We start from the raw sequence: 27474 nt of genomic DNA on the forward strand, positions 1-27474 counted from the left end.
GATAGCCACAAAGATCACACACTCTCACACACACACACACACACACACACACACACACTCTGCCTTCAGAAAAATACACAGAGGGGTCTATCACATGCAGTTTGCCAAAGGCTATCCAGCCCAGCTGCCCCTTCCACACAGTTCCTGTCTCTGAGCGTAAACCATGGTTGAGCCTTGGAGGACCCTGGCCTGGGGCAACCTTGGTCCCACTGAAAGTCTCTCGGGACCTGAAGTGGATGATGGAGCTTTCTTGAAAAGTTTGCAGCTTCAGCTCCCAGGAGAGCTTTGTTTTAATTCCCCTGCAGCACCAGAGCACCTGCCCCCAACTCCCACACCCCAGGTCTGGGGATGTGACCGGTGGTGCTGGGACATGCTCTACATAGGAGCTGTGTCGCCATCCAGAGACCCAGAGCTGAGGTTCTTGGTCATCTCCCAGACTGGTGGTAGAGACCATTTGGGAAAACTGCCCAGTTTCCAGTCTGGGCTTTGCTTTTCCTCAGCCCTCGTTGGAAAGAAGCTGTGCTCTCTCCTGGCATCTCCGTTTCACCCAGGGTCATTCGCCACACAAAATCCCCACAAGACCCGTCCTGGTGTGACCTCCTCTACCAGGGCTCATCCTGCTGGTTGCCACCTCTGAGGCAGAAGTGAAACGCTGAGTAACCGTGTGTCCTTCCCCGTCTCCCTCTAGGCCCCTGGCTCTCCAGACTCCTCTGTCCATTACCCCGGCCTGCTTCCGGTCTGTGCTTAGATGACATAATGTCATCAGAACTGCCTGGCACTGGGACGGTGAATGCCTTTCTTGGTCTAAACCTCCAATTTGACTCTTGTTCAAAAGGATGCGTCTCACCCCCTCCTTCCTCCCAGATTATTTGTTTCTCCTTCTGGTTTATCAGTCGCTCCCATCAATCCACGTTGGGTTTCAAGTGCACTCCAGATCATCTCTCACTTTCCCTGGGTTCTCCACCGAGCGTCCTGTGCTGCTCTGAGCTTCACTTCTCTCTTTCCTTTCGGATGCTGCTTTCCTAAGCGCTAAGTTTTACATCTCTTTCTCCATTTCTTCAGAACGGGCACTTCATGCCCCACCCCCAGCATGTACTGTAGTCACATGCCCCAGCTCCAGCTGTCACACAAGACTAGTTTCCCAAATTTGGGGCCCTCTGAGCCTCCTTGTTTTTCCACCAGAGAGTATTTTCTTTATCCCGACAGTGGCACCCGTGTCTCCACTTCACCCCCATCCCTGTTGTTGGTAAACTCATGGCCCTGGGTGGGCCCGCCGCTCTGCCCCAGCCCTGCTGTCTGCGTATCCAGTCCTTCCTTGTGAAGGAAGAGCTGTCGGCAGACAGGACTCCCAGCCCTTCATGTTGCTTCAGAGGAGAGTGTGTCTCAGAAGCTCTGCTGTGCACTCAGAAGTTCAGGCTTGTTTTCTGCTTGATTTTGCCATCTCTTTGGTAAAGCCCTCTTCCTCCCTTTCTTAACCACCTAATGCTTTTACTTCAGGGCCTCAGATCTGTCGTCTTTCCTTTTCCTGATCAGGGCAAGGTGGCAGCTTTGCTTCCCTCCCCTGCCTCAATGCCTGTGATGCCTTTTTTTAATGTAAATTTTCCCTACAGAGCATACTGTTTAAAAATGTACAAATCATAGGGGTGCTACAGTTCAGTAGCCATTTAGTGGCTATTTAGTTCTTGCTAATTGTCTACACCCATGTTAGGAGCACTCGGATCAAGAAGTGGAGCACCCAGAGGTCCCTTCCATGTCACTTCCCAGTTACTGCCCTGCCCTCCTCCCACAGGAGCCACTGTCCTGACTACTAGGTTCATTTCACCTGGTTTTGAATTTTATGTAAGTGGAATCATACAGTTTGTACTCTTGTACAAAGTCTGGCTTCTTTTGACCCACCTTATGTTTGTGAGATTCATTGATGTTAGATGTAGCAATAGTTCATATTTCTATAGAGTATTCCACTGTATGAAGATAGCACTATTCATTTACCTTTTCTGCTATTAATGGGCATTTGGGTTATTTTCAGTTTGGCACTATTATGAATGTCTTTTGGTGAACATATACATATGTTTCTTTTAGATGTAGACTTAGGAATTGCTGGATCAGAGACCATACATATGTTTAGCGTTAGTAGATATCATCCGAAGTAGCTGCACCAATTCCACTCCCATCAGAGAGTGTGAGTCCAGCTGCTCCCATCTTCGCCAACCCTTGGAATCGTCCGGCTTTGATTTTAGCCGTTCTGGTAGGTGTGTGCTGGTATCACCTTGTGGTTTTAATTTGCATTTTCCCAAAGATTAATGAAGTTGAAGAATGTCTCATTGCTAATTGGCCTTTTGGATATCCTCTTTTGTGATGATCCTGTTCACATCATTTCCCGTTGGGTTTTCATTGTTTTTCTCATTGATTTGTGGAGGTTCTTTCTATATTCTGAATTCAAGTCTTTCTCAGATGTATATACTGTAATTATCTTCTCCTACTCTTGAGTGCTCCCTAAATGGTATATTTTGATGACTAGGAGTTCTTTATTTTTAACGCAGTCCAGGTGACCAGTTTTCCTGTACAGTTAGCATATTTATGTTTTGTGGTGCTTTTCCAGGGGATTAGGAGCTCACGAGACTAACCATAAAACTGCCTGATTCTGGTTGGTATTTGTTAAGCATTCCCAGTGAGCTAGACACTGAGTATAACCCACCTAAAACCCGGAGTCATTATTCTCAGCTTTGGACAGGGTGTTGGAGGTCACCTAGTTCAAGCTGCTTATGCTTTGTAAAAAACAAACATTCCTAGCTACCCTCCACCCCCATCCGACTGAATCCCAGGGGCACTGGTGCAGAGAGGCCAGCAATGGTCTGCAACCTGGAGCTGGGAACCATAATCTAACTATGTTGGTCAGCACGGTTTGGGTGGCAGGAGGCAAGAACCCAAGTCAAAGGCACCAGAATGAGCAAGGGGCCTTGACTGGCCTATGTAGCCAAACCAAGGCCAAGGGCAGCAAGATCCAGGAACTCAGCATTTCTCTGTGGCGCCGTCTCGCTTCTGACCATTGTTTGAGGTCAGCCTTGTTGTTTTGGTTTCTACAAGTGACAGAGACATGGCCACTGCGTCACATGGCCGTTACATCCCTCTAGGTGATGCTCTGGGGGAAGCTCTGATTGGCTCACACAGGGTCACAGCAGCCCCAAGTGAAGCCCATATGGAGTGGGACCAACAGCTCTCCAGAGCACAGGGGCTGCTGTCCCAGGAGAAAGGGAAAGAGATGCTGATCAGTGAGCCACAGGGTCCTGCCATGCGGCTGCCTTCCTGAGCAGTTTTCTTACATGGAAAATGAAGACAGTGATTATCATGATCTCCTGCTCATCCTCGGGAGGGTTAAGTGACATAACAAAAATGTGCTTGGAAAAGTCTGACACCTGGTAACTGTACAGTGAGTGCCAGTAGTGACTGTGATGGTCCTTGTGATAAGCAGCATCCACCATCTCTCTCCAGTGTCAAGAGAAGGGCAGCCCAGGAGGTGGGTGGGCCAGTGGTCTCAGCTAAGCCTGGTCCCCCTTCTTCCCCTTCCCAGCCCCTCGCTCCCTCTGAGGCAGCCTCAGGCTCAGCTCCTGAGAAGCAGATATTCTGGGGTTGACACTCACTTTCTTTTGTTTTCTAGGGAATGGTAAGAAGGAAAGCATTGAGCAAACTAAGACTTGACCCCAGGTGTCCTCCCTTCTTCTGTCTCCCCGCAGCCCTGCTCAGAGCTGCCCAGTCAGGACTCTTGATGGCATGTGACCAAAAACACACACACGTAAAAAACAGTTCTCACCCTTATGTTGATAAATAAGTAAAGGTAGTGTTCAATCAGGGACAAGGACTGGCTCGTTCAAAACTAAAAGTGTGCAACAAGGGCCCTCAGGACTTGGTCTACCTCCCCAGCTAGCTCTTGCCCCTCTATCGACCCATCTGGGCAGGCAGGCCGCCTGTGGCACGAGAGACACCAGTAGCTCTGGGTCAGTCCTGTCCCTCAGCATCCCAGCCTCTGTAGCAGACCTGGACTGGAGTCTCAGTGGACCTGTCACTGTGTCCAGAGAATGCCATGCCCTGATTGTCCAGGATAGGGTCATGTGCCCACCCTCAGACACAGGAGGAGCAGCAGTTGTTCGTGGGAAATCACAGTTCTGGAGCCAGAATCCCAGGCCACGGACAGTGGGGAGGAAGACCCAACCGGCATCCACTTTGTGGTCTCAGTTCAAATGCTGACGAAAGGGGGAAGTGAAGCAGGCCCCACCAAGGGCCCACTGTGGCGGTGGCAGAGGAGTGATACCCCCTCCACTCTCAAGCAGCCAAATCCTCCATCCCTCCATGAAGGGGGAGTTAACTCTAGACCTTCCCAGAGACTGCCATGGGGGTGGGGAGCGGGGCAGCATCCCCATGGCTTCTTTCTGTTTGTAAATTGCACCTTGCCAGAGACTAGCCGTTGTCTGCTGTGTCTTGGAGTGTGGAGTTGGGAGTTAAACACAGGGCTGCTTAGAGCTCTGGGCCTCAATTGGAGACCAGGAGAGTCTCTTCTGGATTTTAGGCTCAGTTCAGAGCGGCCAGAAAAGGGACCTTAAGAGTCAGCTGAGTTCTTTCACACAGGGAGGAAACTGACTCTGATTTTTTTCTTGTAAGAATTTACTACATGCTGCCTTTGTGCAGCAGTCTGGGCTAGGCAGACCTGCGCCATCGCCACCATCCACAGACAGCACTCAGGTGTGACAGGAGCTTTGTAGAGGAAAGATTCAGTCCCCACAGGGTACGTTCTGTGACTCTTCCTGGAGCACCTGCGGCGTGTCAGGCCCACGGGCACACACAGGACCAAAAGCTGGTTCCTGCCTTCACCAAGGTGGCAGTCTAGTGACACAGGCAGATAGGTGACAAGTGAGTAGAAATGTGCATCCCAGTGTTGTGATCTGTGCTCTGGAGGAAATGGGGTGGGGTGGGGGGTGGGGTGCTCAGGTTTGGTCCTGCAGGAAGGCAGGTGCTCACAGCCTCAGCAGAGACAGAAAGCTGTGACCTGGATCCCATGTTTCTCAGAGCATAGAAGTGCCCTAGTTTTCCCTCTCCTCAGGCTCAGCTGAAACTACGCCAAGAATTGGCTTTTAAAGGCTGCCTGAAATGTGGTTTGGAGCCAAAAACATCTATAGAGCCAGTGCATTTGTGACCTTGTTGAAAATGCTTACTGAGGAAAATCAAGGAGGTGGGGTTTGGGGTTTTTTTCTTTTTTAATTTTTTTTTTCAATCCATTTGGCCCTCTTCACCCCCATCCCTTTCCCTCTTGGCACATTCCCTTCCCGGCTGCCTGACTCCTCCAGTCCTCTGGTGCTCATCTCTTCCACTTGTCCACACCTCCCCCATCCCGAAACCGTCTCCATCCCCCATGCATCAGGAATGAAAAATACCAGTGGGTAAAAATAAGGAGCCTGGGCATAGCCCTGGAAATTAGGCCACAGCTGTCAGGCCAGCCAAGAGTCAGTGGTCTCTGAGAATGGAACTGCTGGGAGCAGGGGCTCGGCCCCTCCCCTGTGAGGATAGATAAGAGTCTCCCCAGCCCCTCCGGAAGGGGCTGCAGCTGTGCTGGCCTAGGGAGGGCCAGGAAGTGCCATTTGTCATTGAGCAGACCTGTCCCGGTGCCCACCGGCAGCAACACCACAGTGGGCAGGGACAGTCACAAAGGCAGTGATACTGAAGCGTGATGTTGCTCTAGGGAGCAGATGGGATGGGGGAGGGCCCAGCCCTGATGAAGAGAGAGGTCCCGGAAAGGTTCTGGAAAGAGGCTGTTTAAGCCCAGCCAGGAAAGATACTAGGAACTAGCTGGGGGTGGGGTGGGGAGAACAAGGTGTTTCTGACTAGTGAGCAGTCTGCGCAGAAGCTCATAGGCCAGGGCCCAGCACCCCAGGGCACTGGGACCGGGACCCTGGCTGCCTCACAAGCAGCCCTGAGGAGCCCAGTGAACCACTGAAGGGCCTGACCAGGGTCACAAACTCCACCTGTTGTGGGCATGCACAAGGCCCTGAGAGGAGGAACTGCTCACATGTAGCAACCTTGGCACCTTCAGAATGGCGCTGAGCCCCCACCTCCCCAGCCAGAAGGGAACTGGGAGTATGTGCAAGGCCTCGCCTGAGGTGGGGGCCCCAAAGTTCAGCACCCTGCTTCCTCCCAGAACTTCTAGTGGACAAAGGGAAAGGGGGCCCACGGCTCACAGTGGGGGTGGGACCATCACTTTGAGCAGATAATCTAGACTAAGTTTAAAACCTTTTCAACACCCAGACATCCCTGTCCTGACTTGTTAGGGGACACTGTTTTCAGCCAGTACATTCCAGGTGCCTGGGAATTCAGCTGGCTCGCCTTATCAGTTCGTTTCTCCTGGGAAGTCAGTTTTTCCTTCCTCCATGAGCTGAGCCCCTCCCTCCTGACATATCTAAGCCCCTTTCCTGAAGGAGATCCACTCCCACCCACCCACCTCCATCCCTAACAGTTGGCAGTTCCTGGAGTTACCTCACTTCCTTCCTGCACTTGAAGCCTGAGCGGCTGCCCTGATCCAATCCCTCCAGCTTCTTCTGGCCCCCCAGTAGCATGGTAATTGGTTTCTCAGATCTTCAGCTGTGCACCCCCATCTGTGAGGATTTCCCAGTCCCCTGACCCTCCACAGGAAGACTTGTGATCTTACTGCCTTAGGGACCCTAAGGGGAGGGGCCATGGAGAACAGGCTGCTACTTCATTTCTCCGCCCCCTCCAGTCCCTCTGCTCCCGCCAGTGATGCCTGAAATAGCAACCACACCACCACTTTCTCCCCTGGCCCCACCCCCGCAGCCCAAGGTCACACTCCCCCCAGGCTGGGGCTCAGGGCCTGGTGTGATAGAGCAGCTGCCCACTGAGATCTGTCTCCAGCTCAGCTCCCGAGATGAGTATCTGTAATTATAGCTCTTGGAAGGTTGCAGCTTTCATTTCATTTTTGTGGTATTTGGAGAAAAGTTCAAGCTTCTCTTCACATGTTCAGTCTTCCCAAGCCAGCTAACGGGGTTCTAGGAGAGAAAAGACAGCCATCAGAGATATGCCCACAGGCCAGGCATAGTGGCAGGAGAGAGCAAGGGAGCTGGGCCCTGAGAGGAGAGGCCAGAAAGTGAGGCAGGATGGATAGACCCGGACGGGCGTGAGTGCCCAAGGGGGCTCGGGAAGACAGAGGGTGACACTGAGCTGCTGCGTCCTCACCCCAACTGTGCTGCCTCTCAAGGGCCCAGAGACCTCACTTGGCCTCCAGCCTCCCAGGAGGATGCCTCCTAGAGATTTCATCATCTGAGTCCTCCTGCTGACTGTCCCCACCTGCTGTCTCCCAAGTCCATCCCTCTTCCTCAGCCTAGACTAGGCTCTGCTGTCTCTCGCCTCCAAAGGGCATCTGGAAAGGCAGCCCCAGGACCCTCTGTACTTAACATTGGAAGAAGGTGATTGCAGGAGGCAAAGTGATTTAAATAGCAGCGTAGAAGCGTGGCCGCCGGTGTACTGCTGCGATGGTCTGGAGACTCAGATCTCAGCCTGTGTGGCCCCAGCACACCGCTAACGCCCAGGCCCTTGGTGTGAGACACCTTTTGTGCTTTGATTGAAGACAGGGGCTTCATCTCCATTGAGAAGACTTTTCTCTTCTCCTCGATTCTATTTCAGGAGAAAGCCTCCCCTGGAGTAGGCACTCCTGCCTCAGAGTGGAGCCAGGCCTCCCCTCCTGCTTGTATTATGCTAATCACTCCTTGCAAACAGGCAGACTTTGTAGGAGGTTTGCCTGGTTTCAGATGAAACCTACGCCTTTGAAGCTAAGAGCCACAGTAGCTAAAAATACCATTTCCCGGCTGTTGATCCTCTCATTTGTAAAATGCAAGTTTCCATTGTTAAATCTGCAAATCTGCAGCAGCCCCACCCGGAGAGGGAGGCTCTGCCATCCTCTGGGGAGGTGCCACCTCCCCGAGCCCTGCTCCCTGCTCTGCCTCCGAGATCTCCTTGAGGGAGTCCAAGATCATCTCACAACGGAGAGGATTCTAAATTTTTAAAAGACATTATTTATTGTTTTGAAAAAACTTAAACCATATAAGATAAAAACTGAAATGATGCAGAAGAATATAGTGTAAAATGTAAAAGACCCTGAACCACCACTTCCTCCCCCAACAGTAACCTGTTTTCAGTTTCATGTATTTAATTCCAAAACTTTGTCTTTGCGTTTGTAAATATACAGCTCCATTTGGCTTTGGTTGTGGTTGTGGGTTTTCCAGCAGAGGATTCTAGACTCAGAATTGTTCTTGCCTTGTTTTCACTCCCTCACATGCCATTCGACAGAGTGTTCTTCCCTCAGGATCCTGAACACGTTTGGACACTGCTGTCTAATCTCCCGTCAGAGTAGCTCAGGGGTCTATGTCCCTTGTCAAGGCCGCCACATCCATCACCCATTTCTCTGTGTGGTGGCCTAGTGTCTGCTGGGTGGACAGTGACCATGTGATGCTGGGGCAGGGGCAGGATGGCTGTTCCCCAGCAGGCCCCTTTCCTGGCCCAGCTCTGCTGAGGGGTGGGGGCTCATCTGTAACCAGGACTGAGACCCCTCAGACAGCTGCAGGACACTTTCCCCAGAGAGACATCCACGAGCACCTCACATCTGGGGCCCTTTCTCATTCTCATATATTTAATCTGGTGAAGATTTCCTGGGCTGGAAAAGAACATTGAGTTGAAAAGCCCATTTCACGCATCTTAAAATTCCCTAAAAATGACTGATCACAAGAGGAAGTCTTCAGCCCCTTGGCAGGGAGTGGAGGAGGGTATGAATAAGAGAAACTCCCTTTCATTTGGCCTTGAAGAACTGAAGAAGCCACGTCCCGCTGTCTTTGTCCCATCACTTCTGCTGTAGCCCCTCCACCTCCCAGCCCTTTCACTCTGATCTTTCTACTATTTTCCCTGAGACTCAGCAGTGAGGCTGCCCTGATATTTGCTCTTTGTTACCAGCAATGGCTATTAGTCTTTCTCTTCCCATTCTGTTTTCTCAGGTTTATCTCAGTGCCCTTTAAGTGGGCACTTGTAAAGAGCTACAGAAAACAATCTCAGTTCACAAGATTGTGTAAAACCCCCAGACTAAAGATCATTCTAGCTCCCTAATCAGAGACAATTCTCTTCCATGGAAGTAAAAAATGTAGCCAGAACAGCAGGAGCAGCATAAGCCAAAGGTAGCACCACAAGCCTGGGCCGCCTCCCCCAGGGCGTGGAGGCTGGGGAGACAAGCCCAGGCTGGGGAAACAAGCCCAGGCACTGGGCTCCTGAGGAATCCCAGTGCTGATAAGGTGAGGGTGGCAATAAGGAGTCCTTGGCGGGCACAGGTCTGGCCTGAGAGTTGATCTCCCTTTCCCTCTGAACAAAGCAAGTCTTGGCACTCAACTCCACTATGACCCAGCTGTGGGTCCTTGGACCAGTCCTTGGCTTCAGTCCCATGAGCATACTATCTCTGAAGGCCTCTGTGAGCCTGGCTGGAGTTGGCAGGGGCATGGCTGGGCAGGCAGGTGTGGGGCCAGGAAACAGCTTTCCGCATTGTTTGTGTACTGGCAGGGCCACCACAGTGGGAAAACTGAGTGCATCCTTAGGAGGAAACCCCTCTTGGAAGGTGGGAGCATAGAGTTCAAAGGGAACAAAGGTTTCGTTTGCACTTCTCTAACGGTCAACCCAGGGGACTCCCAGGCATGCAGGGCTCAGAGATGCTGTGTCCCTTGCAGTATTGGCCTGGATTCAGGTCACAAGCAGTGGAATTGAAATCAACCCCTTCCCCTGGATCCAAACTTAGGAGCTGTGCCTCCTAGCAGAGGTTCCTGGGAACCTGCTGATTAGAGTCACCCCCATAGATTTCCTGACCCCAAACCCTAGGTCTGAATTTGGGTCATGGCTGCAGAGCTGTGGGCGCAGTTCCCAGATTCTGCCTCCCACCCAAGCCCTTGGAAAAAAACCACCACCCCAGCAGGGCAGAGCTAAGTGTGAGCACAGGTCAGCTGGGTCCCACCAGGTGTGGTCAGTGCCTGCCACCCACAGAGGCAGCCCTAGGGAGAGGATGAGGTGGAAGGAGCTGGTTTGCAGATAAGCTGCCTCGGAGCCACCAGAAGGCTCTGGAGAAACTCGGGTTCCAGTCCATCCGCAGACCCAGTGATACCTGTAGCCAGGGTGCCCCCAAATCATCTCCCTTCCAGAAAAAGTGCATCCGAGCCCCTGTGCCTGGTGGGCCCTGGAGCCCGCCAGCTGGGTGGATGGTGAGGCAGCAGCTGAGAGCTTGGGTGCCAGGTCGGGCTGACCAGACGGAGGCCTTGGCAAGGCTCTGACCTGCTTCACTCATTCTCTGTTAAAAGGGGACCTGGCCTGTGTTAAAAGGATTTGAAGTATGCGACTTGCCTGATGGGGAAGCAGCGCTCACAGATGTCTATTATGTGTGACCATTGTTGGGAAGGAAATGGTGATTCAGCTGGAAGGAAATCCCTGTGACAGAAGGCCAGAGCCCAGCTGCTCTCAGGGCGTGGTGTGTATTGGCATTTCTTAGAGTTGATTGTCATGAAGACAGGATTTCCCTTGGTGGCCCATCCTTTTGTCTTCATTTGCTCTGAGTATCCAACAGATGACACACTCAGAAGCTGTGGGCTTTCCTACCGAGGGTTTGCCTCCCCTGTTGTCTTCTCACCCCGGCCTGGTCCTCCCAACACTGCCTTTTCCTCCAGCGCCAAACACACCTCAGCCAAGTCCCCAGGGTCTTCCCTGCCTGTCTTCTGGTGTCCTCACAGCCTCCTGCCATCTAACCTCCATCCAGCCATGCTCTGGGACATCTCTGTGTGGACTAGAAAGTACAGCCTCTTGTGGAGCACACACCTGGTCCTCATCTGTGAATCAGACACCTGCTGAGTCCCCTCAGAGACCCTCCTTGCAAATTCTGCAAGTGCTTCAACCAGAACCAGACACTGGGCAGAAACCCTGAGGCGGGGTTCAGAAGCTGCCTGGCTCCCCAGGCCACTGAGCGTGCAGTGCCGGTGCAAACTGAATTCCACGACTAAAGTGATCCGGTCACCTTGCCTCTCCTGGCGTTTAATTTTCTATTCCACAAGCATCGGTCTCCCTGTTGTCCACAGGGGCCCAGCCCTGGGGTTTCCCATACCTCTGCCTTAGGGAGCCTAGGTCAGGAAAGGAGACACACTGCACCCAGGTGTCAGGAGATGGAGCTCAGGAGGGTAGAGGGCCATGCAGAGCTTAGGGACAGAGATGGTGGGGAACTAGCAACAGCTGTGAAAGGCCCTCCGAGGGGTCGAGACCGGGACAGCTTGGGCAAAGGTCCAAAAGGAGCTGGAATGGTGCCTGTGAGTGGACAAGGGACAGCCTTGGCCAGGCTGATGATAATAGCACATGGAAAATGAGCCCAAGTAGGTCAGCTGGGCCATGCATAGAAGATGGCTTCCGTCCTGGGGAGCAGGCGGAGCCCGTCACATGGCACGGAGGTCCATCCGACCACCCTGGGTGGTAGAGAAAGCATTCACTTCTCTGGCTCTGCCCCACTCTCACCTTGGTCTCTAGAGCAAACCCCAAACCTGGAGAGAAGGGCTAGCTTGGCCTAGGGGCCTCAGCTCCCGCTGCCTCCATGAGACCCTTTGGTTTTCTTGGCCACTCCTGCCCATTAAATGAGGCCTTCCTTGGACATCTGCAGATGAGTCCAGTCCAGCCATGCCACTCTTAAACAGAGGGACAGAGAGCTAAATGGCCAAAGACCCCTTTCTTCCTCTCCCCCCGCCTCACCCCATCCTGCCGCGCCCTGCCCTCCATCGCCTTTCCTCCAGCTCCTAGCATGACCCAGAAAAACAAGTCCTTGTGCCTCTTCCTCCCACTCCCACCACCCTACCCCCCAAAACTTTTAAGTGCATCAGACACATCGACTGCATTAAACACAATGAATTTTTAAGGCATGAGTTGGCAGGGTTACCATGGCTGCCTCTGCCCTGAGGGGCCCACTGCCAAGGATTGATTGAAATAAATAAAACAGATTTACAATTTTCATACTTAGCAGAGAGCTGGAAGGGAAGAGGAGTGAAGGAGGGGCGGGGGAGGGTTCAGTGAAATGCTGGAGCTTTCTGAACTTCAGATGGGAGACCACGCCTCCCTCCTCCATCCTAATGTTACACTGACCCGAAAGCTGCTTGCTTTGTAAATTCCTGAAGCACCCCAGCCGTCAGGCAGGGCCAGGAGGGTCCTTTTCCCGTGGGAATGGCTCTGGGCCCCTGTGTTTTCTGTACTTGACATTAAGCCACCCTTCAGAGTTACAGCTGTGAGACTCCAGGCATCTCCCAGGAAAGCCTGTGTCCTATTGGCCTTGCACTACTGAGAGGACATGGACACCAGCTAGTGGCCAAAGGAGAGAGGAAGTGAGGGCCTGTCTCTCTGTGCACGGTATTGGCCTGGTCGGGACACGAGCAATAGGCAGCTGGGGATGGATGAAGGAAGGAGGCCAGGCTCAGGGGAGAAGGGGAGGACCTTGAACAGGAACACTCAGGAGGGGCAACAGAAATGACTTGGCCCTGCCCTCCTGGGTGTCTGGACCAGAGAGGCCTAAAGCTTGTCCGCCCCCCCAACCCCCCCGCCCGTGGTGGGCCCAACCCTGATGCCAGGTTGTATAGGGCCATGGAGTCCACCCCAGCCTGAGCTCTCCTCAAAGCAGCATCCAGTTGCAGCCTCTGAGAAGAAGCATGAACCAGGACTGCCAGTCACATTCAGAGCAGGCAGCAGCCAGCAGGAGAGCAAGGCAGACCAGCAAACCTCCCACCTATCCTCACCCCCAGTGCACGCCACCCACCTAAGAGCTGAGCTTGCAGGCCCAGCAGGGCTGGGGAACTGGACCAGCCTGGGTGGGTGGTCCTGATGAAGGACTGGGTGAGGGTAAGATGGGAGCAGGGGCCTTCTGTAAGTGTCTAGGGCAGTTCAAGGAGGTAGCAGATAGACCTTCCTGAGCCAGGGGAAGCCATTTGTTGGGCCCAGCCCAGCAGCAGGCACCGAATGAAATCTTTCACATGCCGGCCTCTCAGGGGCACTAACCCAGCACAATTCCTGGGGGTCTGGACCAGCCAGGAAGGACTCGTCCCCTTGATCACACAGGAGGTGGGGGCATTAGAGAGCTGGGGCACGCCTGCCCACCCTGGGACTTGGCATCTGAGGCTAATTCTGAATTCTCTGTCACAGGGCAGTGAGCACTGAGAGGAAGGCAAGGGTTGAAGCAGGACTGGACTATATTATAGTAGCAACTGGGAAAGATCGGGGGTGGGATATGGGGACCCCCAGCCTTTACACCAGTCTCTCAACATTGGCATCTCTTTCCATTCAGATGGGCTGGAGTCCAGAGTCTCTCCCCACCAGGCCAGCTCTTCTGTGCACTGTGCTGGTGGCCACCCATCAATGTGGTCAGATTATTGCTTGAGACAGTAAAGAAAGGAACAAGCCTGTGAGGAAATGACTTTCCCGCTCTCTATAGCCATCGGTGCCCTTTCCACATCCCCGCCCAGGAGCCTTGGGCTGACTCACCAGTGGGGCTCCGAGGGCCGCCGGGATGGGGGGCATTCCTGGGCCCTCTGAGCTGAGTGCTCACCCAGGCATCCCTGCCAGGGGTCAGAGAACGCCTTTTGTCTCTTAGAAAGGCCAGGCCCAAGGAACGAGGGGGTAGGAGATAGGAGGGCAACCCTTAGCTCTGAGCTCAGTGTCAGTACAGGCAGGGTGTCCCCATGCCCTTACTTGGTGATGGAGCCGAGGAGTACCCAGGAGACCAGCACAGGGAAGTGGCCCAGGGACCTGGGGAGGGTCTGCTGGCAATGATGGTGGAGAGGCTGTTTCTGGCCATGCTGACTCTGCTGGTCCTGTTTTCAGAGGGCACAGGGAAGTGGGGTCATGGAAAGAAGTGTTACATCATCTCTGAAGCCACGTGGCAGAATCCAGATTCCCCAGAGCCCGCGCGGCAGGGAGCCAGAATGCTTCCTCCCCAAGAAGGGCACCCATTCTCAGGCCTCTGGAGCCCACACCTCACTGTGGGGCCTCTGCTCTTGCAGCTGGGCCTGATCCTCCTGCTGGGGACCCTGGGCTGTCCCCACCCTCTACTACCCCCCACCCCACCTTCATGCCTTTCCCCAGGCCCCTGGGTTGTGTCCTGAAAGGAACTGCTCACAATCCCCCTTTTGCCACCCCACTTCCAAGACAGGTTTCCTCAGTGAGGAACTGTCCCTTGTGCCCTGCCTGGGCCCACAGGATAAACCTGCGACAGCAGGGGCTGACCAGGTGGGGATAAGCAGCTGGCGGCAGAAGTAGCCCCCACCTTGTGCCCTTGGAGAGCAGTGTCCAGCAGCTCCTCCTCCTGTCCACAGTCAGCCTAGGTGGGAACTCAGAGCCACTGGGCAGGTCCTGTCCTCCGAGCCAAGACTTGGCCTTGCCCAAGTCGGTGACCTGTCCGGGTCCCTGGAGGAGAAGCAGTGTATGGCCCCTTTCCCACCCCCAGGATGGGGTAAAGGAGAGCACCAGGCTCCCGTTGGCCTGGCGGGGACCAGCTGTTGTGTCATGGGCAGGCCTTCTTCTGCCCAGTCCAGGCCATATGGCCTCAGGCATGACTGGCCAGTCTGGAGCCAGTTGTCACCTTCTTCCTCCCACCCAGTCTGGCCCATATGTCACCTAAAGCAGAGACTGTGGGTGGGTGCCAGGTGTGGACTTGGGCGAGCACCTTCCACTGTGGCCAGCACTGAGGCTGGTGGCCGTTCGGGGCCGGAATCTATGGCACAGTGGATGCTTGGCCAGTATTAGTGTTTGAAGCTCACACTGTCCTGGCAGGTGTGGCCACTCCCAGGCAGACACTGCTGCAGAGGCCTTCCCTGGCCCAGCGTAGGACTTCACTTTTGAGCCTGCCCCAAAGGAGACAGCAGCTTCTCAATCCATTAGGGAAAGTGGTGGTCCCTCTCTTGGGTCCTGGGGCTTCAAAGCATATACCTGAGAGCCCTTGGTATATGACAGAGGGACTAAAGAAACCTGTTTCCTCCCTGGCACGAACCCAGACTTCAGTCTGAGTGTAAGAGGTTGAGGCACACACATGTGGACCCCCGCCCAGCTCCAGCCCTCAGGTGAATGTGCAAGATGCGCCCTACCAGACCCCGTCCAGATTCCCTCCCACGCCACCACCCTGCCTGGTCTGCAAGCATTTTCTAAGCCATTGTCTCATGAGTAGCACTTTAATATGGGTATTAACAACATGGGCAAATGTTTAATGCCTACAAGCTGTGTTCCATTATGGATGCTATGCTTGAGAGCCAGGCAGGCAGCTCAGGCCAAGCTAGGGCTTGACAGAGAAGTGATGATGCAGCAGCCCTGCATGGTAGCCATCTGCCAGCCCCACCAGGTGGGGACAGCCCCCGGTGCCCACTCAGAATAGGCACCCAGGAGGCAGAGCAGTAAGGAGAGGGGCTCAGGTTCTGGAAGTTGATTCTTCTGAGTCTGGATCCTCCCTTCCTGCTCCCCCTGCTCGGTGGTGTCACTGGTGCAGGATCCTCTGCATGGGGGTTATAGTGCCCCATGCCCAGGGTTGTATGAGGACTTGGCAAGAGGTCTCCCGAGCCTCCCTAGGCAGGGCAGCCAGGCCCTAGGTGACAGGGGTGAAGATGTAACTTCATGGCAGCTACACTCTGCAGACCAGAGTGCACACAGTACAGGGGACCTACCCAGGATGTGCAGAGGGGATGTATTAGATGGAGCTGAGCGTAGGGATGTGCTGGGTGGAGCTGAGCATAGGAATGCGTGCAGGACTGTCCACGAAACCTTTGATCAGCATAAGCATGGCCCCTCCACACAGTAACGCTCAACAGAAATTATTGAGCAGCTACTGAGTGCAAGGCCCCCTTCTTAGTATGAGGGACACGAGGGTCACAGACAAGTTCTCGTGGGAGAGTCAGCCAGAAACCTAGGAAACAAGTTCATCACCCAGATGAGTCGGGTAATGAGAACCGCTTGGAAAGAAACAGGACTTTCCTTAGGAAGGGCAGGTGGGAGGAGGGAATGCATCGGATAGAGAGAGACCTTACCCAGGACTTGGCTGGAGCTGAGACCTGGATGGCTGGAAGAAGCCAGTCCCTAAGCAGAGTTTGCCAGGCCAGGCAGAGGGCAGGAAAGGGAAAAAGGTACCAGAGGCCAGGGTGTCATGAGTAAAGGAGGAAGTGTAAGAGCTGAGGTTGGCGAGGAACCGGCCAGAAAGTGTGGGATTCTGGGGCCATGGTGAGGAGCTGGATTTTATTTAGGCCCAGCAGGAAGGCAGTGGAGAGTGCCAGAAGCACCCCAGTTGGTGCATGGAGGGTGAATTCTGGCTGTGAGAGAAGAGACAGAGACCGATCTGGAGCCAGCCTTGGAGTTGACCAGGCAAGAGATGGCTGACACTTACCCCAGGGCAGGGGTGGCTAACACAGGGCCAGGGGAGCAGGATGTGCCCTGAGGGAAGAGCCCCCTGCCCTCGCTTGCAGTGGACCCAACATTGGGGCCCAGGGGATCAAGGATGACTCCCTGGTTTGGGCTGGAGCAGCTGGGTGGGCAGTGACGCCATTTCCTGAGATGGGGACAGCTGGGGGGCCCAAGAGTTGTGCTGCAGCCCTGCCAAATTTGAAATGCCTGTTGGGCAGCCACGCAGGGACGTCCACCAGACAAGCGGCTGTCCCACCCAGAGCTCAGTGGGGGTTGGAGACACATGTGGGAGCCACTGATCTAGAGGCAGCTTTGAAAATAATTATGGGACCAGATGCAGCCACCAGGAGACACAGACTAAAGAGCAAGCAAAAGAGCTGCCGTGGCCCTAGAGGAGGAGCCATCGGAGCGGTGGCAGGAAAATGGGGGGGCAGAGCACAGTGTCATTGGTGGCCAGAGAGGAGCGTTTCCAAAAACCTCTGCCATCCCTGACCTTCTCTAGCACCGTCAATGTTCCCCAGTTCTTAGGGACAGCAGGCGGCCTTGGTACTCTCTTCTCCTCATCACCACCCCCTTTGCCTGTCCCTCCACTCCCCCCCCAGCTGTCCCACTTGCCTGTGGTCCCTGGAGAGCGCTGCCTGGCAGCAGACTCAGCTGTTGGCCTCTGTCATGGAGACGGCAGCAGCTGCAGGCGACGGGCATTTGTGACCATTTGTCAGAACGTTCCCCTTCCTCCCCGGTCTGCCCTTCTGGAGCATTTCTAACCCATGGCCCTGGAGACGGGGCTCTTCTAGGGCTGGGAGGACCAGGAGGGGACAGGAAGTGCTGTATGTCCCCTGCTGATGGGCCAGGCTTTCTCCTGTGAGCTGGCTGTCCCCCAACTCATGTTACCAGTGGCTACCCAACCAGGGGTCCCATTCACCATATACTGTGCACCCCACACAAGTTGTCACTAGTCTTGGCAGCTGCCCTCTGAGTAACCCCCATTGTCCAGGTAGGTATTGCCTCCAGTTGGACGTATAGACATTGTTGCATAGACATTGTGTCACACAGCTGGTCAGGAGCACCAGGCAAGCAGGGGAGCCCCCAGGCGATGGCAGAGCCCTGGGAGTCTGCTCTTCCTCCCCACACATCCCTCCCACCCCACCCCATCCCCCCAATAGCCCTGTTTCGATTTCTCTGGTGGTTTCTTGCCCAAGTCTGCTGGTTCCAGCTGGGCCTAGGCTGGAGCCTGCCTGTCCACCGTTTGCACTTAGTGGTTTGGGATTTTTTGGGGCCCGGTGCAGGGAAGAATCTTCTCTAGCCTTGCCCCAAAGCATGGCTGGTATTTAGAGGGAAGCAGGAAACCAGTCCCTGATAATACTGAGTTTACCTCGAGTTCAGTGACCTTATCCCCCCAAGCCTTATCCCCCCAAGACTCCCACTAGAGAAGAGACAGTGGAAAGGACAAGTGACCCTAACTAATCCCATGACCTTGGTCAAGTCACTTCGCCTTCTTGTGCCAGCACTTCATCATCTGAACAGCAAAGATAAAACTCAGGATGTTATAGGGTTTGCTCATCCCACAAGTGCCTCTGAGCCCTAGCTACCTGCAGGTACCTCTCCAGGCAGCAGCTGCAGCGTGAACTGCACAAATTCCTGACCCCAGGGGGCCTTGTGGGGAACTGCAGGTGTCCGTACACAGGTGACCAGCACATGGAGAATTTGTCAGATGAAGATGAGGTCCATCCAGAAGAGTAAAGCTAGGAGGGGGCAGAGAGTGCTGTGGTACATGGGAGATCAGGAAGGTCGCCAGAGGCCCTGCTGTTTCTCTGAGAACTGTGCTCCTTGGCCTGGGACAGAGTTGGGGAATAAAGACAGTCTGTGGGGCTCTGGAGTTGCTGGGCCAAGGTGAGCAGTTTTGGGAGGCATGGAACCAGGCCCACTGTGAACAATGCCCAGCTTCCCCTACAGTCCCCACACCAGCCCCAGGAAAAAGCAGGTTTCCTCAGGGTGCTGAAAGACCAGGGAGAGGTTCCAAAGTGAGGCCCAGAGGTTTCCATAACCTTTGCTTTGCTTGCTTTCCAGGCAGCTCTGCCTCCTGCTGAACGCAGAGAACATCTTCCACTCGATGGCAGACATCCTGCTCCGAGAGGAGGACCTCAAGTTCGCCTCGACCATGGTCCACACCCTCAACACCATCCTACTCACCTCCACAGAGCTGTTCCAGCTGAGAAACCAGCTCAAGGACCTGAAGACACTGGTACTGTGTCCACGGGCTCTGGCCTCAAGTGCCATCCTGTGTGTGCATGGGCATTCCGCCGTGCCGGCCCACCCCTCAGCCCCAGGAGGTTCTTGGGGAGGAGACGGAATGAAATTGGAGATCTCCCTGGTCCAGTGTAAAATACAGATACCCCTGGGTTGGCTACATTAAGTGACACTGTGGGAGTGAGTCACAGCTGGTTTCTTGGAGCTGAGTTATGGGCAGAAGTCTCTGCCCACAGAAGGCTATGTGCTCTACTCTGGGGTCCACGTGCCCTCCCTAACCCACCCAAGGCTATGCCTTTTCTATTCATTGACACCCACTCCCACCCTGGCACTGCCCCCTTTCACAGAGTTCAGTTCTGGGCAGGACCCAATGGGGTGATGCCCTCTGAGGACTGCCACCCTGTCAGGGTCAGGCCTGTGGGTTGTCACCCTGCGGAGACCAGGGGTTACTGCTCTCTTTGCCTTCCTCCTTGGCCCTGGCCCTGCTCTCCCTCAGCTACACACGTGTCTCGAAATGCACCCTTTTGGAAGCCAGGGTGTCACAGCGCTGCCTGTCCCAGGCTTTGGGTGAGGACCCACCAGGGCTGATCAGAGACAGGGAGGCACTCATCATCCTACCATCCTGCTCTGGGGGCCACAGTCAAGGTCCCGTTCAACCCGGGGATGGGGGCTGAGCTACAGATGCCTCCAAGGGTTTTGTTCCCCAATCTGGGCCGTGGCCACCCTCCACACCCCCTTTCCCAGCTCAGCCCTTCTCGGAGCCTCAGGCCATCCAAGCCTGGTCTGAGGGCATCTGGGGCCAAGAGGCTCAGAATGATCCAGGCCACACCCCTGCCTCCTTCCTGTGGTTCCTTTCAGACATTCGCAGAGGCCTTAAGAATGTTCCTCAGGGCAGGGGCTCCCCCTAATGTGGGTTCAACTCCTGGGCTGGTTTCCGAGTGCAAGGTGGGCCCCCGAGGAGGGAGGGTATGTGGCGCATGAGGACGGGAGGCGGGTGCTTCAGGGGACATCCTCCCCACCCACAGGCTGCAGGACCGCAGGGTCCCAGAGAGGACAAATGCTGTTATTTGCCAAGAGCAGAAATGCCAGCACAAAGGACAGGCTCACTCCCCACCAGGCCCTGTCCCTGCTACCACGTGGCTCTGTGGGGCCGGGAGTAATGACAGGGTCTGAGGAGGAGCTGTCAGCGTTTCCTTTGTGACAGCACGTTCCCAGCTGGGCTGCCAAACAGCGGGGGTGCTGAGCTGGCTCCTGGCTGTCCAAAAGGTCCCTTCCCTCTCAGGCCCCACATGGACCCTGGTGGGGAGGAGGCGGCCTCTATTCACTACTCACACCTCTCCCCCAGGAGAGCCAGGACCTGTTCTGCTGCCTGTACCGCTCCTGGTGCCACAACCCCGTCACCACGGTGTCCCTCTGCTTCCTCACCCAGAACTACCAGCACGCCTACGACCTCATCCAAAAGTTGTATCCTTTGCTTTCACTGTTCTTCCTGTCCAGCTGCTAAAGGACTGGTGCTCCCTTCCCGCCCGGGGCTGGGCCATACTCCTGCTCACTCCTGCCCATGCCTACGCCTGCCCCCAGGCCTGTGGCATCAGGACCCAGTGGGTGCCCTGAGGAATGTATTTGCTTTGGGCAGCAAACAGGGTCATCTGGGGCCCTATGGAGGGGAGCTGGCCCTGGGGAAACCTCATAAGTTGGTGATCAGGGCTGAGCAGTAGGTGCACTCTGCTTTGCTTGCTGCAGATGGGCTGGGCCTATGCTGGGGCGGGCGGGAGAGAAGGCTTGGGAGCCAGGAAGGAGGTGGTTGGACTGCAGCAGGTAGGCGGAGGTAAGGCCTGCAGGCTTCAGCTGAGTGTCAGTGGTGATGCTGGTGAAGAGCTCAGGGACCTTCAGGGGCCACAGAGCCAGAGCAGCAGGCTCAGTAAATGACACAGTGGGGAGAAGCAGGCTGGACAAGAGTTCTTAGGAAGAGGGAAGACCCCCCAGCCCAGCTCAGCAAAAGGCATCCATGGTCAGATTTTGTTTAAAACAAAATCTGGGAATGCCTGGTATGTGACCCTGGATTGGAGCTCCTTAGGATGCAAAATTGGTCTCCTTCCCTGATGGGCCTAGAGTTGGAAGGTAAGGAAAGAGGAGCCCTAAAGCATCTCCTTTGAGGGTCAGATGCAGCCTTACCTGGCTCCTTCAGGATGCCTGTTCTTCTTCCACAACCTAGATTTTCTTCTCTTGGTCATTGGTGCAACCCAGGGACCACAGGCCACACATGTGCCGCAGTCCTGACCTTGGCCGGGCTGACGGGCATCCACTCAGGAAGGAGCAGGGGCCTTTCCTGCCCAGCCCTCCCCCACAGGCTGAAGGGCCATGATAAGAGTCTTTCAGAGCCCAGAATTGCAGGGGAGAGAGCTGCCCGAGCAGAACCCGAGTGCCCAGGCAGGGGGGACAGCTGTGCCACTTTTCATTTAGAGGGACACAAAGGCAAAGAGGAGAACAGACTAATGGCCTTTGTATGCAGAATCCAGCTTAAGCAGACGCAGGTTTATGCCTTGGAAGCCCGACCCAGAGGGAGGAGGGTTGCTCTGAGCCACTAGGTCAAGTCCCTGGGTCTCAGCTCTCCAGTTGCCCCCATCCCATCTGAGGCCCCTCACAGAGACAGAGGCTGTTTTGGCCCAGTGGGCAGACTTTCCTTGACTGCCCACCCAGCGGGGACCTGGAGGTCACTGTGGATTTCCTCACGGAAGTGGACAAGCTGGTGCAGCTGATCGAGTGCCCCATCTTCACATGTAAGGGCCCTGTCTCTAGCCTCTGGCCTCTGGCCTCTGGCCACTGGCCGGCCTGGAGTGAGGCAGGGATGAAGCCACACTCAGAGAGGAGGGAGGGAAGGGGGGAGGGGAAGAGGGCAGTCACCCCAGGGATACTCTGGAATGTCAAGAATGTAAAACTGGGGAGGACAGTCAGGGTTGAGGAGACCAAATGGAGCAGGGCTGCAACACGTGGCATCAGAACATGGGTCCTGCCCATGTGCCTCAAGGTGGGTCTTATGAACACACCAGCGCTGACAGCAAAACCCACCTGAAGGTTAATATCATCCCTGCCGGGGAGAACTGGAGCAATGCTGTCGGGACAGGTGGGCAGCTGTCCCAGAGCTGTCCCCGGCCCCTTCCTCCAAACATGCCACCTCTGTCCTGGCTCTTGGAAGCTGTGGGGACCCTGGGCCCACCTGCACATGCTCCTGTGCACCCAGGAGCCACACACTTATCTCTCTGCAAAGCAGAGTTGGCATTTGCTGGGAGCTGATGGGTGGGAGCTGCCTGATCGTAACACCCAGGCTGAATGTGCAAAAGTGGCAGCTGGCTGCGGCGAGCATAGCTCTTGGCACCTCAAACTTGGTGACTGAATGAAACTCGTGTGCTTTCAGTGCAGTAGGGAAGCTGGCCACCCAGGCCTCCTGCTCTCTGGCAGCACCTCTGACCTGTCAGGTGTAGTGTAGGGCAGTGCCAGGCCCCTGACCCCTGACTGCTGCTAACCCTGGAGCGGAAAGGCAGACCCAGGTGCTGAGAGTACCACCCCTTACTCTGTCCAAACAGAAGGCAGCTTCACCAAATAGCCAGGCACCACGCTGCTAGATGCCTGGGAGCCACAAGAGTGGAGGGAGACCCTGCTCCCAGTGGAGTGCACCTAAGCCTGTCCCAAGTGGTCCCAACCTGACATCTCATTGAGGGCCTCCCAGCGCAGCCAGGCGTGTGCTCCCCTGTAATCAGGTCCATCCTGACCCTAGAAAAGCCACAGTATCTTTTGCAGTCCCAGGGCTTTGTTGGGGCAACCACAGCTGATGCACCCTGGTCCTGCCCAGCACCCATTCCAACCCTAGTCAGCCTCAACCCCACTGTTAGCTGGCTTGGTCCCAAAGCCCCAGCTTCCCCCAAGGCTCAGAGGGGAGAGTTGGACTTGGCCCACACTCCTGCTGGAGTTGCAAGGCTCAGGGACAACTGTTCAGGTCTCCAGTGGTGGCTCCTGCCACCTAGGGCAAGGGGAGGGGCTGCAGGAGTCCCCTGCTTCTTAGCCCCAAGGCCTGGCTTCTAGCTGTCCCAGTGTCAGCCGAGACCCTGCAAGGCTGCTGCTGGGTGACGTGGCCTCTCCAGGAGTGTGTCACCCTCCACAAAGTGTTCCCTGGCTGGCCCTAGAGACATGAGAAGCTAGAAGCCAGTGACTTTCCTGGAGAGGCGAGAAGGCTGGGTCTGTGTCATTGGAAAGGCTACTGGGCAGGGCCAGGGGTGTGTCTCCTTCCATCTGGTGGGGTGGTAGCAGGGCTGGTATCTGAGATGGATTCCAAAGCCCCTACCAGGCACTCCTGGGCTTGGTGTGTGTTTAAGCCACACACAAAAGTGTTTTCCATCCTGCCCTCAAAGCTGTTCTAATCCAGTCTCTCCAGCTTTCCCTATTTATAGCTCTCGTGCTGGCACATGCGGAGCAGACAGGGGAATCTGCTACTGTAAGGCCCCAAGCCCCCTTGTTACCAGGGAGGCAGTGATCGTGGGGCAGGGGGCCAGGTCCAGCAGCAGGTTGGGCATCACCAGGCCGAGGTGACTGTTGAGAAGATCAGACAGACACGCAGGTGAACTGGTAGGAAGAATGATAAGATCATGGAGATAGCTAAGCACTACTGGACAGGGCAGGAGTTCCTGGCTGTTGAGGAGCCCCTCCCTTATTCTATGCCACAGCCACCTGGCTGGCCCTCTCCTGGCCAGGCTAAGGTGTAGTGTAGGGCAGTGCCAGGTCCCTGACCCCTCACCTCTGCCCTCCTCAGATCTGCGCCTGCAGCTGCTGGACGTGAAGAACAACCCGTACCTGATCAAGGCCCTCTATGGCCTGCTCATGCTGCTGCCCCAGAGCAGCGCCTTCCAGCTGCTCTCCCACCGGCTCCAGTGCGTGCCCAACCCCGAGCTGCTGCAGACTGAGTGAGTTCCGGGCTGGGGCCTGCCGCCCTCCACCTCCATGGGGCCAGAGTTCTGCCACCGATCAAGGGCAGGGCCAGAGGAACCTGGTGAGGAAGCAGTGACTAAGGGGGCTGCCACGGGTCTCCCTTGCCTGGGCCTCACACCCCTCTGTCACTGCAGACCCTATCTACCCCACATACAGCCACTTGCCCGTGGGCTTCTCGTTTCCATATCAGAACACCAGGCTGGGGGGATTCTGGGAGTAGGTGGTAGGTAGTAGTAATACCTTTTCTAAGAACCAGGGTTAAGTTCATTTAAAAAATCAGAGGGTGTGTTGTAGTTACCCAGACAGAGGTCCCTGGAAAAAACTCCAGGAGGAGGAAGAGTTCATGCCCCTGCCCCGGGTGGCAGATGGGACAGACAACTAGATAGGGCCTAGTCCCAGGCCTCAGACAGTCCTCCCCTCCATCTATGGCAGAGGCTCAGACCTGGGCCACTGAAGACCCTGGCATTGCTGGGATCTTTTCAGCCCCTCCTGGGTGGGTGGGTGGGCGGGAGGTAGGGTGCACCGATGACTGCACTGCCCAGGTCCTGCCCACAGGAAGAACAGGTACTAGACACACCTCTACCAAGAGGCCCAGCATGGGCAGCTCTGGCAGGAAGGCTGCAACCCCTTGGGGGGGTCCAGGCTCCCTCCCGAACCCACTGCTGGCTCGGCCCCCAGAGCTTGTTGGGCCTTGTCTATATTTGGTAACCCTTGGAGGCTTCGCCTCATCCACAGGCATTTGGCATCCGAGATGGAAAATTTCACTTGTCAGGTCACCATGGAAACAAGCAGAGCCACTGAGATTTACGCTGAATGGAGCGCGCCCAGCTTGCATCAGATGCCCTGTGTGTCTAGAATTCCCTCCCAGGCTGTTTAGACCACTCAGCAGGCCTGGCATCTCGCTTCTGGGAGGGCCTCGGGCCTTTGCCATTGGGATGGACACAGGCAGCCTTGATCTGGTCCTGCCCAGCACTCGGCCCCTGATCCGAGCCCCTGTGCCCTCCATACCATTGGGCTCAGGCTCCCACCACCCCCCCACCTGACTTGGCCTCTCCACAGGCTGGGTGTGGGCACCTGACTGGTTGTCTCGCCCAGGCCACCTGGAGGGGTTTGAACCCTCAGCAAGACCCAGCTCCTGCCCATCCTGACCCTCTCCCCCAACAGCAGCTCTCCAGGGTGGCAGTGCTAGGCACTATCCCAGCTGCTCATGGTGCCACCAGGTAATCCCCAAGGGAGCAGGGAGCAGCTGAGGAGTTCGGTTTGCATTTGAGGGGAGAGGCCCTGAAGCCACACTGCACTTCACTGGCCTCACCTCCACACTGGCCTTTCCAATCCCTGATAGGTGTTAGGGTGGCCCTGCCAGGCACTTAGGAAGGAAGGTGCAGCAGGGCGGGGGGAAAGAAGGGAGGCAGGCTGCCACCCTGTGAACTCTGGTCTCCCCCCCACTTTCAGGAACCAGCCTGCCTTCCTGGGGGAGGCCTCTGGGCCAGGCCATGGAAACCCTGTGCTGTGCTGCTAAGGGCCATTCCCTTCCCCGAGCTCTGCCCACTACATCTCCTTATCAGAACAGACGGACCCTCCCTGCTTGCCCCGAGCTGGGGTAGAGCAAGTCTGCAGAGGAAAGCTAGGAAGTGAGCATTCCTTCCGCATCTCCTGCAGTCAGGCAGGGAAGTCTCGGGACAGGGATGGAGGCCTCTGGGTAGCGGATCCTGCAGGTCAGGGGACAGTTCTCAGGCCTGGATGAGGATCTGGTCTGAGCTCTGACCTCAGGCAAGCCCCCCACACTCTCTGGGTTTCTTCATCAGAAAATGAGCATTTGGACTAAATGGTTGCTTGAAGCTCTGCCCAGTCTTCAGGGCTCTGGGTCCCCAGCCGTTCTTAGCAAGGTGAGGAAGGGACCTCAGGAACAGCTGGGGGAGGGGGTCAGGTTGCAGGGTTGGGCACAGAAAGACAGTCTCAGCCCTGGGAGGGGCAGGCAGCTGGAGGACAGCGTCAGGTTGCCTGATTGGCCTGCACGCAGTGAACAGCTGAGGGAGTTTCTGTGGTCCTTGCCCCTCCTGCATTCTGTGTGCTCAAGGCGCTGCAGGGCTAGGGGATCCTCGCCCCCATCAGGCTTCCAGGCCACTCGCCCAAAGACCATCTCCTCAGTGAGGCTGGAGCGGCCCTCTGAAGGAAAAGCTGATGACGCCTGGTGGCAGGTGTGTGGGTGGGGTGGCAGGAGGGCCAGCTCTGGGTTCTGGAATCCCAGCTCTGTGCTGCTGGCGGGTGATCTCCACGCACTCTCTGACTGAGGGTTGTAAACATGCAGAGAACGTGCAGGCCCGAGCAGTGGCTGTGCCCACTATGACAGCAGAGAGAGGAGCCCTGGCCTCCATGCTCTGAAGAAACCACCTCCCACATACCCCTCCCTGCTCCCAAGACCTCAGTCCAGGAAGGGTCTACCCACAGGGAGACTGAGTCACTGGGAACAAGACTACTTGCTACCACAAGGGTCCAGAGAACAAGGTGGGCCCACTCCTCCCAACCCCTACCCCTACCCCGGCCACATCTTGGCACATCACCCTGGGTTTGCCATTCATTGCTGGCATCTCCATGGAAACCCCTCATCTCACCTCCTCAGGACCTAATGCTTGGTTTGCCAGGAGTGTTGAGGGAGCAGCATACAGACCCGTGGACGCCCACATCAAACAACATACTTTAGTGTCATCTTTGTGGCCTCATGTTTACAGGCCTGGGTTGTACCCCAGCCCAGCATCCGGCCACCCCCTGAAGTTAGAGGTCTGAGCTCCAGCGTGTGCCTCTGCCTTCTCAGAAGCCCAGGTTTCTCTCTTGGGACAGAGTTAGTGACAGGGAAGTCCCTGCTCTGTTCCCAGGGGAGTTGAAAGGAGCCACCACAGTCCAGAATGCTATCTGTAGTCTGGCCCCCCTTAGAGTGTCCCCACTTTGTTGATCTTTGTTGAACTAATGTTGCCTGAGCCCCAGCTCAGGAAGCAAGGCCTGAGGCCCAGGAAAGCAGCAGCCCTAGCAACCAGCCAGGGTGTTTGCAGGGAATGCATCTTCAACAGGAAGGCAGGGAGGGAACAGGCTGAGGGGAGGTACAGGGGGCCACCTCCAGGCTCCAGATGGCATCCTGACCATGGGAAGGGTTCACACTGCCCCTGGTCCTGGCCCAGCATCCTGGTAGATGGTCAGCAATGCCTGTCAGGCTCAGACCATTGGTCGCCTGTACCTTACCAGGAGCCAGACTCACTGCTGAGGGATCCATTTGGGTGAAGAACCATTGTGTTTCCCCCCAAATGAACGGAGCAGCTCATGTGCCCCAGGCCTCAAGCTGCCAGGCCCTGGCTGGCCTCACCTCAGAGGGCAGAGTTGTAGCCACGGTGGCTGCCCATCAGGCACCTGGGTGGGAGCTGGGCACCAGGCAATGGTCTGGAGGAATCTCCCTTTATGGATGAGGAAACTGAGTCACATATCCAAAGTCAAATGGCTAGGAAGTGATCATGTTACTGTTGGACCAGATCTGTCCAGCTTCTGTGCTCAGCTGCTGCCTGGACCCCCTCCACCCCCATATTAGGGTCTGTTAATGAATTCAGGACACAGAGATTCTCATGAACAGCCCAGAGCCTTCATGAGACCCCTTACCTCAAGCTCCAAGGGCCGCCAGCCCTCGGGAGCCAGAGGAAGATACTTGCCAGCTCGCACAGATCTGCTTCTCCAGAACAGTGAGGTTACGTGAAGGAGGAGCAGTCTATCATGAGACTCTGCTGAAGG

General features: G+C 55.7%; 1 protein-coding gene across 1 annotated transcript in view; it reads left to right on the plus strand.

Moving 5' to 3' along the window:
* The window catches only part of VAC14 (VAC14 component of PIKFYVE complex), a 94547-nt gene that overhangs the window by 65708 nt on the left and 1365 nt on the right, over nt 1-27474 (plus strand). The window contains exons 15-18 of the mRNA XM_081117607.1: nt 18544-18718; nt 20069-20187; nt 21424-21503; nt 23528-23678. Coding sequence (XP_080973733.1) covers nt 18544-18718; nt 20069-20187; nt 21424-21503; nt 23528-23678 — 525 coding nt within the window. The remainder of the gene's footprint in view (nt 1-18543; nt 18719-20068; nt 20188-21423; nt 21504-23527; nt 23679-27474) is intronic.

The sequence above is a fragment of the Miniopterus schreibersii genome, assembly GCF_964146895.1.
Source record: "Miniopterus schreibersii genome assembly, chromosome: 18".
Lineage (NCBI taxonomy): Eukaryota > Metazoa > Chordata > Mammalia > Chiroptera > Miniopteridae > Miniopterus > Miniopterus schreibersii.